This window comes from Melanaphis sacchari, unplaced genomic scaffold (assembly GCF_002803265.2).
Source record: "Melanaphis sacchari strain LSU unplaced genomic scaffold, SCAv2.0 Contig49_pilon_pilon, whole genome shotgun sequence".
Lineage (NCBI taxonomy): Eukaryota > Metazoa > Arthropoda > Insecta > Hemiptera > Aphididae > Melanaphis > Melanaphis sacchari.
The window spans coordinates 1,590,101-1,603,245 of NW_020271334.1; the positions used below are offsets into that span (position 1 = coordinate 1,590,101).

Consider the following 13,145-nt stretch of genomic DNA (forward strand, 5'->3'; position numbering starts at 1 on the left):
GGAGATGGCATCGACCATCGTCATAAATTTTAGCGAGCCAAAATTAAAAAAACTACATAAGTCAAATCTGGTGCTTGCTATTTTACTTAAACTGTACTTTAAAAGTAATTATTCATCACTATTGCATATTTTGTAATTTGCTTTGACATGAAAATTATGGCTTTGAGAATAATCAAATCACACACAGTAATTTGTTTGCAGTATTCCTAAAGCGTGTATTTATTATTTTTATTTTTTATTATGTATCCATCTGTTTTCCTCCCTTTCTTGCAGATTGTCTACTATCTCTCTATTCTTTCCCCTATACAATATTGAACGGTAAATTATATTCAGCGCATATGATAGGGTAAGCATTTTGGAGTGTCAAATTCTAAATCTGATATTGGTGGTGATGGTGGTGGTGGAGGCAACAGTAAATGTTTGCGTTAACCGTTCATTTTCGATTATTCGAATTATCCAGTACAATATTGACAACGCGCCATGGGCAATATTAGATTACACGAAGCCATTAGCTTGTGCCGACCCCATTCTCTCAATATATTTCGGTCAGTGTGCACATGCGCGTGCGCTTGTTTAATAACAGTGTGTGACATGAATATAGCGTTAGGACTTGAATGGGGCAGGAGAACTCGTAATCGTATAATACTACGCGTAGTATAGTATACTGCTTACGACCCGGAAAATGACTAAACCTTCATCCTAATGTCCTACTACGGACGTAAAAAATACACACTAACACACACTCACTTACCCATACGCCAGTGATATATATATATATATATATATATGTGTGTGTGTGTATACACAGTACACAACGGTCCTCACCACCGAATGTTAATAGGAAAATATTGTCTCTGCGACGATGGCTTAACCGGAATCGTGATTGATATCCGTCGAAATTGCGTTTACGCACACACACATATTATACGCATACACTTATACATGTATACGTCACTTATACAGCGTACAGCGAAACTATAACGGTCCGATTTGGATCGATAGACGGACTTGGAATGGAATCCTTCGAGGGACCTCTGTAAGCGTAGGTAGCGCATATTGTTCATAGAGTATATGTCAGTATTCATTATCCTGTCTCACGGTCTCCTCCCTATACTTCCATATAGTATGATAGACTATTTGATATGACAATCTTATGTTATATTATGACTTGAAACTGGAAATCATTCGTACGCAATAGAAGTTAATGAGCGCGTTTATTATTGATATTATTTTAATATCCCTTTGTTAGCGCTTTATATACAACCCGTATTCGTCAAAAAACTGTCGCCTCGTCCATACCTCTAAATAATTCACAACATTATCACGTGATTTGATTGTTTTATTTGGCAGAATTGTAGAAACAACAATATGTGAAGCACGAATAATGTAAAAATATTGAATTCAGAAAACCATAGTAATTTTATACGGTTTGAAAACGTGGCAATAACTTTTAGTCACGTCGTCTCTGGCGGGGTGCAGGGGAAATACATATTTTATAATATTTTAAATAGAGGTCTCATTATTTGGAGTCTCGGGGCACTAATGCGTTCTGTTAAATTCGACCCCGGGGACACGAGCTATTTGTCAACGCGTTGGTATAATAGCCTACATGCGCGCTGGTGTTTATTATTTTGCGTTCTCGCGGTCGATCTGGTGAGATAATAATATTTATATTATCGGCCTATGCCGATGTTATTGGGACAGTCGCGGAAATTACAATAACACTGATAGAATAATCTTTTTTAATATATAAATTTAGCAATAATAGAAATAATAGCAATAGTGCATAATGTAATAATAATCTATATATAATATTTATGTATCTACTTGGCAAATATCCGAAGCGGCGTAATACTTTTCCAACGTCTGGTGATGGCGCGACAACGTGTCGTCATGTACGGACATCTGACTTTTGTGCAGCGTCAACGTTTTGGACGCCGACCGTCGAACGTGTGGTATGGCGTATTCTTCCTGGGCGACGATGTCTCGAACATCTGTAAGACATTTTCCAATCTAATTAATATCATCTTTTAACTATAATGTAAAAACTCGTTCGAACGATTAACACTTGTCGATTAATAATAAATGCGCGAATTATTCGTTTATGAAAGAATAATAATATAATCTTATTTGAATGGCAATATATATTGATTAATTGAATTATTTTTATTTCATACAAATCATTATGCACGTTTTTTTCAACGACATAACCAGTAATCAAATCGCAACGATATGGACGTCACTTATTTCTTATACACTCAAAACCCTTTTAGTGGTAAAAGTGGCTTGAACTTAAGTCAATAAATTTTTTTTTTTTTATTAAAAGTTTCCTATACATTTTATATTTTAATAAAAATAAATTGGGATTTCATTGAAGTACTTTTATGCAATAAAGTGAAAACGTTCAACTTTTCTATACAATTTACCCAGTCAATGATGTCTGCACACGCCTGATGTCTAGAAAATATTTAATTTAAAATCAATTCACTCACGATGAAAAAAAAACTATATCGATTTCAATTAAGCTTACATTGTTTGTAGAAAAAATATTTTTAGAGTATCAAATTATATGATATTTTTGTACACAAGCCCGCATTAAATCTTAAATTTGACGCAAAAGTTGCTACTATACCTACTTACTGTTACCGTAAGTCGTGGTAGTATTATATATTAAATTTCCAATAGAAATATATATTAAGTCAAGTTCAATTTTTTTCGGTAAAAAATGTTAAAATCAAATTATTTTAATGGTGTGTATATATTTTTAACGAAATATTATTAACAAATAACAATATTTGTGTAGGCTAAGTGGAATTTTTGTTTTATAAAACAATAATATTTCATAAATTCCTTGGGATTTATCGTGCTACTGTTAAGCATTGTACGACTGTATGAGTCACGTATTACACTGTGTATACATAAAGTTTAAACGAATACAAATACAAATACAAAAACAAAAAAAAAAAATACCACCCAATACGGTATTGTTGAGGAACGTTAAAATTTTTATTAAAATCCGAGTCACTTTGCCGTCACGACGTTGCCGGGTGACTATTGTAGGCCCGAGAAACTGTAGTAGTTTCTAGGAAGGTATATTATATAATATATATATATATATATTTTCCCGACAGAAAAATGTGTGCATAACAATTTTAATGAAATTTATTTTACTCCCTTACACGCCTTATCCATCTAATCACGACACATTTCCACGCAAACTGTATAGGCGCGGCGTAAAAAATACAAAATAATAACGAATAAAAATAAAAATAAACTACCCGGTCTTTATTGCGTTCTGGTGCTTGAGCAATATCAATAACAACTACTACTACTATTATTATACCAGAGTCGCGCGAGTACGTTTTGTCCATTTTACCGACGACAATATTGTCTCTTGTATACGTATAATATTATGTATTATCGTGTTTATATAATATACATGCGCGTTGTATAGAAAAGGGAATATGCCACGACCTAAACATTAGCTATATACTATTTTATATTGTATGTAATATACATCCTCTATAATATATCGTATCTATCTGACATGAAATGAGAAAAAAAATAACCCACACCCAGGGGATGAAAATGCTGATTTGAGGCACGGTGTATATTTGTGATTTTTTCTGGATACGGTCCAAAACGGTTTCACACGTTTTTATTTCGCTCTCGGGTGATATTATAAAATACGTATACACTATATGTACGTGTAATAAGAATATCATGTAATATATTTCTAAAGACTAAATTAATACCTACTCAGAGCACACGATAAATGTTTTAACTTTTAGGCAATATGCATACATTTAATAATTATATGTACGATATACACAAAATAAAGTAAATAAATTACTAAACATACTAAACTATTTATTTTTTTTCACAGCTCTTATCACAGGAGTCAATTTTTTTTTTTTGCTTTTTACTATGTTTTTAATCCTTCAAGTTATTGGATAATTTTTAAATGTACAAATATACAAAAAATTAGTCGAGTAAGTGAAACATTTTTGAAATCTTTCTTTACTACACTAAAAAAAAAAAAAAAAAAAATTAATGTGTTCTTACCGTTTAAATATCTTACTCGATAAACTTTAAGTTTTTGAAAAAAATTATTTCGAGTTAAAAGTTTTAAATTCATTAAGAATTAACTGGTGCATTACTCCATCATGACTACTCTGTCGACTGCCAGACAGCTGAATACTGCGCGCATTACTAATATGCATTATTATGGATAAAGGCTAAATATACCATACACCATCTTGTCACTCATGCACTTACCCGTGTAATCAGGACTTAAAAGTACCGATGGTCGGCGTGCTATGCCGTATGGTCTTTGGTAATTGCTATTGCTCTTGTCCGAGTCGTCGTCCAAGTCTACTTGACCGTATACGTGTCCATTGGCGTTCACTCGTACCGGTAGTTCCTGCGAAAATAATTTACGTATAAAATTAACATAACTATACATTTATAACAGCATCGTACACATATACATACGTATCATCGTATACAGTTAATATATGTGTAGGTTGTTTGCATATTATTATTAATTGTTATTATACAGTGCACGTTTTTTCGCTCTTACAAACAGGGACATTGGCATAATGGAATAGTATTATTTATTGATTATATTTTACACAGATTCTTTTTATGCATCAATAATAACCATCAATAACATAATATTATTCACTAATATACAATTATTGTATGCATAAGAAATCAAACTAAAATAATTAAGGTTTTTATTATTTAAATGTACTTCCATATAACTCGATTAGTTTTTTTGTAAATGCATTGCATGCAGTTATTATCCTATGTAATATTAAATGCTTCTAATCGTATCCCCGTACGTATAAACTGAAAAAAAATAAATTACTTTTTTTATAACTTATTAACTTAAGATCAGGCAAGTTAAGTATTTGAACATTAAAAAAGTTAAATAATACAAAAACAATGCAATATACTATGTTTTATTTTTATTGTGTAAATGTGTCTTCAATTTAAAAATCTGTACCTGCATAACTAAAATATTCATGAAATCATATTTTCTATATGGTTCTGCATAAATATTTTTTTCAGTTCTTAGTACTAGTCAACATTTTCCTTATAACGTCAAGACGTATTAAAACTAAATCATATATAAAATCACAAGTGTGTAAAATTTCTCAATCACGATTGTATAAATATTATAAATATGTTTTTGTATTTGACATAGATTTATGAATAGTACATAAACGTATGGATAGAAGGACGGTAGTAATGTTTTAACCGTAAATATTGAAACTTCTTTAAAAGTTAGTTTTTATCTTTATACTTTAAACTTAATATTTAAAGCTATTACAGGTTTATCAACTTGCTGAATTTGTCTTCAGGCCTATTTTAACTTTTGTTACTATATAGTTCCAATTACTGTTGATTGAATTCAATTATAATATTATTGACAATTTATTTACCTTTAAATTCTTCTAGAGGTATCATTGTATTTTAGTGGCATCAATGAAATTAAATATATCTCAAACGTAAATTCAAATAATAAAGTCAGTTACTATTTAAATTCGCAATTAACATTTCATGAATTTAAATACCTATTGTTAAAATTAATAAGACCTATATCTTTGTGTATTTTATTATAATAATGTTAATGAACAATATTTCTGATATATAATGATCATTGGGCTTAAAATATTAGTTTAATGGTTAGAGTTGAAGCTTCAATATAAATTTCTTTCGTCTTGTTCGTATTTTTTTCTCCAAAATACATTAAAATTAAGGTAGAAACATAAAATAATTGTGAACTGACTAGTTTTTAGCCACACAGTAAAAATCTAAAAGACTAATACCTTGAAGCAATAAATATAAGGCGAAGTAGATAACCACTGTGTGTTGTTGAGTGTAACTTGCTATTGGGAAGTAAGTCACTTAACAAATGATTAAATTTGAATACAATGATACATCATTATTTACAAGAACGATTCTGAGCAAATACCGTCTGTTGGTCTATATTTTATAAACTATTTGTATTATTATTAAAGAAATTTACCTTACTATAAATATAATTGAATTTATTTTAAACTAAAATATTTAATTTAAAAACGTCATTGTGTGTTTAAAATATAAATATATAAATTAAAAGTTTCAAGTACTCACGATGAATATTTTTAAATTACAATAAACTAACTTGAATCGTTATTTTTCGTTTAAATATCTAATTTTGTTTAAATTCTAATTTCAAATGGTCTAAAAAAAATATTGTAATTATAAACTGTTTTGATTTTTTAGTTTCAGTTATCTACTCATCAAAAGTATTGTATTAAATATTCTAATTTTAGCAATAAAAATTAAATATTCTGTAAATTTTTAATTACAAAATTATTTTTATATGTTTGTAGTTTTAACAAATTATTTACCTTATTTTTCCCCCATAATAATAGCAATTGTTTTAAAAATTCTAGACATTTTTTTGACCCTCAAATTAACAACTAAGCTCAATACTTTAATAAAAATCTTTCTAAATTTGAATATCTAAACATTTTTTTTTTTACGAAAAAAACACATTACATTGTGAAATTAATACATTTATTGCTTTAATCAAAATTTAAAATTAAATTTTGAATTTTTTATAAAAGTACTAATTAATTATACACCGATCATTGACTATGCTGGTAAAAAAAATATAATGCTGTGAAAAAGTCTATAGTTAATTAGCATTCCGATGGGTCTTTAAATTTAAATTTCTAAAATTTACTAAAAAAAACTTGTAAATACCTAGTACCCACGTAATAATATAATATGATAACACTATGTATACACCAAGACTTGATAAGTTACTGATTTTTTTTAGTTTACCGAAACTAAATTCAAACTTTTTAACTAAATTAATTAAATGTTAATTAAAACTTTGTATACATATATGTTAGGATTAATAAATAAAGTGTCAGAAAATGTGGTTCCCCGTAATACAAGGCAAAAAGCTGTATACCATTGTAAAAGCAATACTTTCTTCACTCTACGTAAAATGTAAAAGTAAATAATTTGTTAACTAAAATTCAAGTGTTTTGTAAAATTATTAAAAATATTACTGAACCAGCAGTCACAAAATAAAAAAAATATTAATTAACTAACTAATTAAATTTGTTTATAGTTATAAAAAATAAAGTTATTAATGTAAAATTGATTAAGTGTAACGATTTATATTTTACAGCGCATAAGTAATTATCACCTTTATATATTGTGTTTTTAATTCAATTTAAAAGATTTAAGTTTGTTTGTCAGAGCAGAGTTGATAAATCATAACAACATTTTAAATGATTCTTAACATTTAAATTATTTTCACTTTAGTAAAATTAATAATAAGAGCTTAAAATCACTAAGTATTGTAAAGCTAATATTATTTTATAAACTTACTGATTCCGCTGAAATGTACCGAATTAAAAAAAAAAAAAAAATGAATAACTAATCAATTGCAAAACATGCACGCAAATAAACAAGAACTTAGGTCGTTTGGTTATCATTTTTTTATAAAATGTTCAAGAACAGATCTAATAATACATATATATTTTTTTAATTAAATTATATTTACAATCTATTTTTACATAAAAATAAAGTTACATAATAAATGAAAAAATTGTACATACGATACGAATGGTACGAAGAGATAATTTAATTATAAAACAGTTTTAATAACTACTGTTTTAAATTTTAAATTTTAAATCATTACTTTTGTTTATATTGAAATAAAACTATAATACAACAACATACGTACAGCTTTTATTGAATAGATACCATTGGTTATAATATAAAATGAAATTATTAAACCACATTCCAACTGTTTCGGTTATATTTTGTTTGTTTTTGAAAACGGTTTGTTTCTGTGTATATTTATTTTTTTCAAAACCAATATTATAATTGAAAACAATGACAACGAATACTCTTTTAAAATAAATATACTCAATAATTAATAAGACAAAACATCATCACAGCGCTTTAAAAAAAAAAAAAATCCAATAGGGCTTCATCCAGTGAACATTATTCATTTACATTTAAATTTAATATAATAGGTATACCTATATTTGCGTTATAATAATATTATGCATTTTAAATTAAATTATATAATAAAATGTATGTATAACATTATTGTTGGAAGTGTAACACGTAGTGTATATCCATCGGCCACCATTAGTATATCAAGATAATTATAATGAGGAGTACAATTGTATGTGTATATTAATTATTAAATATGATATATTTTGTGAATTAAACGTAGGTATAAATATAGGTACATGAAAAATTGACAAACATTTTTATTTAAAATGATACATTATTATTTATTTATGATAGTATAACAGCAAATTGTTTTATTACAATTTATCAGGTATGTAATATTTATAAAGTAATTGATCATTTAAGCCAATTAAAAAATGAATTTATTAAATACTATTGAAATTTTGTTTGTAAAATTTTGAAAATCTGTTAATATTGTCATTAATATGTCCATTTCTTTATTGTACATGAACTAAATTCTCAAAAATATTATGTATTGTCCCATTCTCGAGCGCAACCGCCTTTTCAATTACATAAATAAAATCAAGCACTAATGTAATTTTAAGAATGCATGTTTAAAAAAAAATAGTGTTCAATATTTTTATTTTAACAATACAATATAAAAAAAAAAAAAAATATATTAATATTTATTTTACAAATCAAACATTTAAATCAAAACATTGAAATGTCCAGAATTATTTAATATATTATCATTTAATTATTTTTAGAAGTCAATAGTATAGATTTGAAATCTTACTATACATTATTAAATGATTAATAATTATGATATTATGTAACTATTACTATTCAAAATACTATTATAGAATTATAAAAATATTTTTTTTATGTCTCACACAAAATTTATAGGTAAAAAAAATGTATACTGTGGGACACGGGGGAATGCCCACTTTACAATATGTACGTAACTGATACCCGGGTGTTTTAATATACGAAATTACGATACCCACAAGATTTCGCAAACAAGAGCCCCGTAAATAAAACTTACGGTATTTGGGTCGGCAAATAAAAGTAATTTAAATCAAATACATCCGACATTTATGTACTTTTATTTATTATTATTTTTGCAATACGTAAATAGTTTCTATAGGTAATACCATTGATTAATAAAACTTGTATTATTAATCTAATATGGTAATACCTATACTATTATACATATTATAAGCTGCAATCTATAGCGAGTAATTCGTTGTATAGCGGGTTAATTATTGGCGTGTTTGTGCCAAGTCGTTTGGCTATACAACTGATACAGCAGCTGTATTTTTATTTTTTAGTAAATTTTATGTTTTAAGACATTTTTTTTTTATTTAACTTAATTAAAAATCAAAATTATTCACAACATACAATTTTTAACTAAGTATTTAATCGTTAAATTTTGTATCTTTGTCAATGTTTTTCTATTTTAAGCGAAGACATATAATTTCATTTTTATACTCGAAAGTAAAATATTTTTTTAATGATAAAAATCAAATGTAGAATCAACTTGGTAATAACTAATAACTAATAAGCATAAGTTTATACATATGTGTATATAAGTGAGATGAGTGATGTAGTGCACCAACATTTTTCCAAAATTTCTGTGTGTACGGTACTGTACTCTACTAATATTCGATTTAAACACTATTATATAACATAAACATTAAAGTTATCAATTATATCAATGTTTCGTGATAAAATATTTACTCTATAGTGGTCTAATCATAATACTGTATCTACTGTGATAGTTTACCATTCAATAGGCATAGTCGTAAATATTATAATAGTTATGACACGTCTCGAACTGTTGCATTGTGCTATTTTATACTTATATTTAATGTGAATTATAATTTATGATTTACCTACTATTAATATTAGAATATATTATAATAGGGCATTTCAGCGATTTAAATCGTTGGTGGTTCCGGCACAGTGGTTACGGTGGTACAACGCAATATTTCACAAAACTAAAGGTTATATATTTATAATTATATTACAGAAGACTAAAGGCAACATATTACGCATAACAGTTAATCATTCGTATGTAAAGAGTTGGCCGGTAATTCTAGATTTTGAGTAATTTCAATACTATATGAAAAAAGAATTTCATAATATATTTATTTAATACACTTCAGATAGGCAATGACAATAATTTATTGCTTAAAATTTTAATTTTAATTTAACTTACTAGTGATGCATTGTGGCAGTAAGAGATGGAAGATAAGTATCTAGTTGTCATCTGCTATCATGCACTACGATAGTAAGCCGAATTTAAATTAAAATAATGAGTAATACATGATTGTATTAGCATTGCGTATCTAAAGTGTTGTTAATTAATCTATGATATTGTATAATGTACTGTCTTAGGCATTGGAATTTAACTCGTCGGAAATATTATATAATATAAACTGTAAGAAATGTACAATTATAAACCTCAATCAAATGATAATATTGTTCATGTATATTATATATTTATATATCATAATAAATTGTTAGAACTACTAATATAATTGTTGAGTCATGAATAATAATTGTAATAAAATATTTTGAAACAAGATAAAAAGCTTTGGATACTTATTGAATAATTTAAGATACTTATATTGGAAAAATTTACGAGTAATTCTCTACTCATTTTGATTTTTGATTTGAATAATTTAAATTCTTTAGGCTAATTTGACATATTTAAACTGTTTAATGTGATGTTATTTTTATTTATCATAACTTCAATACTCTGGATTCTCATAATGTTTTATATAAACCAAAAGTAAACAACATTTTTTAATTGTATAATTTAATTATATAAAATTATTAAATTTAAAACTGTTTTTCAATATATTTATACAATATGTGGTAGTATATTTCACCAAATATGATACCCTCACTATAATATGTAAATGTTATTCAGATTTTTTCAAATTATTTTTATTGAGTTCTTTATGAATCTATACATTTTTTTTTTAAATAAATATCTTCAGCCAATTTAACCATTATTTCTTTGTGTTTCAACAAAAATATGAGTTTTTAAATAATTCATACATCTATTATATCTAAATATAAATTTTAATTAAAACGAGTAGTGTCTTAGTCATTAGTTATTACTTATCAACTTTTGTTCTGTGGATAATAATCTCTAATAATGATTTTTAATAAAATAAAATAAATAGCAAATAATAGAAAATAATTAACAATAACAGTTTAACACGTTGAGCGCCATGAGACACAATTTTGGGTCTCACTTATCTTTGACCAAACCGCCACATAATTTTTGATGTGGTTTACTCAAAAAAATATTTTAAAAAAAAATTGCCAAAATGGTTTGAAATTTTACACATAGTATTATTATGGCTAACATAAAGGGTTAATAATATTTTTTAACTAATTAAGTGTGAGACCCCAAAATAGGTCTCGTGGCCAAATGGAGTCGCCCATCAAAAATATAATTTTTTTCTGATATTTTGAGACCCATATTTGACCCTTGGCTATTTTATAAAATAGGTCATCATAAATTAACATAACCTATTATAAATGTTATTGGTAAATGTAGAGCAAAGCAATAATAACATGAAGTCAATTGTATGCAATTAATTTTATTAACATATAAAAAATAACATATGCAAATATGTTCAACATTCTTATAGAAAAAAAAATTCAGTTTACTCAATTGAGTAATAATAGTAATATATAATAATAATAACTTTATTTTAAAAATTATAAAACAAAACAAATCAGTAAAAACTTGAAACAACTTTTTTTAGTTTACTCTGAATAATAATAAAAAATAATAATAATAACTTTATTTTACAAATTATAAAACATAACAAATCAATAAAAATTTTACTTCTTTACAAATTTATGTTCTTTAAAAAAACAATCAAGACAAAAATGTTTATCACATAACAAACATTTAGAATTAACTTTTTTTGAATTTCTCTGTGCATATTTTCTGCCCTTTTCTTTTACTGCTTTGGAGTAACATCCAACACATCTAGATCTGTTTGATTTTTCTAAAATATGTTTTTGTAATAAAATATCTGTGATAGTTTCTTTCTTTATTAACTGTTCTACAAGTGTAGATCTAAATACTGTAATAGACATTTTTGATAATGTAACTTTCTGGAGTAATACTAGAGCATTAACAACACTAATGTTTAATAACGCATCTAGGGCAACTTTTCTGTACCACTTTTGACTGCGACGAAGTGGGTTGGAGTAAGAAATCATCTGATCTGAGAGGTCAATTGAAGTTTTTCCAATGTTATAATCAATAACTACTGTAGGTTTTTGTACTATTTTTCCTCTTATTTTTAAATTTGTAACAGCACTATCATGTTTAGAAGAAATCATAACTAAATCCCGTTTGTCCCGCCACTTTAGCACCAACACATTAGATGAGCTTCTTTGAGAAATAATTTCTCCCTTTTTTAATTTTTTTTTAGTTACTTCCTTTGGATTAGACTTTCTATTACACCTTAATGTTCCAACTAAATATGTGTTTCTTGATTGTAGTAATTCAGCCAGTTCTACACTTGAATACCAGTTGTCTACAAAAATGGTTCTACCATTATCAAGATAGGGTTCTGATAATTCCATTACTACGTTACTTCCAACATTTCCAACATTTAACATATTATTAACTTCTTTTCCACAGTATACTTTCATAGCAATAGTATAACAAGGGGAAATACATAATTTGAATTCTTTGATGCCAAATCTATCCCTTTTATTTTTAATGTACTGTTTAAAAGCAAGTCTTCCCATAAATTTAACTAAAGATTCATCAATACACATACTTTGTTCTGGTTGCATACAATAATTAGAATTTATCATTATATCATCGATAACTGTTCCTAATTTATACAACCTATTTGTAGGGTCAGCACAAGTATTGTCCGAAAAATGTATAGTTTTCATTAAACATTCAAATCTATTACGGCTCATTATAGTACCAAATTGTGTAGAATAAATACTTGATAAACTCCAATATAGATGATAGGATGGCAGTGAAACTAATCCTGTCCATATAAGAAGACCAAATAATTGTTTTATTTCACATTCATTTGTATCATGCCATTTGGTTAAACGTGCATGTGGTGAAATTGTTCTATCTCTTAATA

At 26.6% G+C, this 13,145-nt stretch overlaps 1 protein-coding gene across 2 annotated transcripts in view; it reads right to left on the reverse strand.

The window, feature by feature from the left end:
- Positions 1-13,145, reverse strand: part of LOC112598669 (discoidin domain-containing receptor 2-like) — a 258,298-nt gene that overhangs the window by 17,299 nt on the left and 227,854 nt on the right. For both annotated transcript variants that reach the window (XM_025345197.1, XM_025345198.1), the window contains exons 11-12: positions 4,279-4,423; positions 1,828-1,994 (exon numbers count right to left, since the gene is read on the reverse strand). In XM_025345197.1, coding sequence (XP_025200982.1) covers positions 1,828-1,994; positions 4,279-4,423 — 312 coding nt within the window. The remainder of the gene's footprint in view (positions 1-1,827; positions 1,995-4,278; positions 4,424-13,145) is intronic.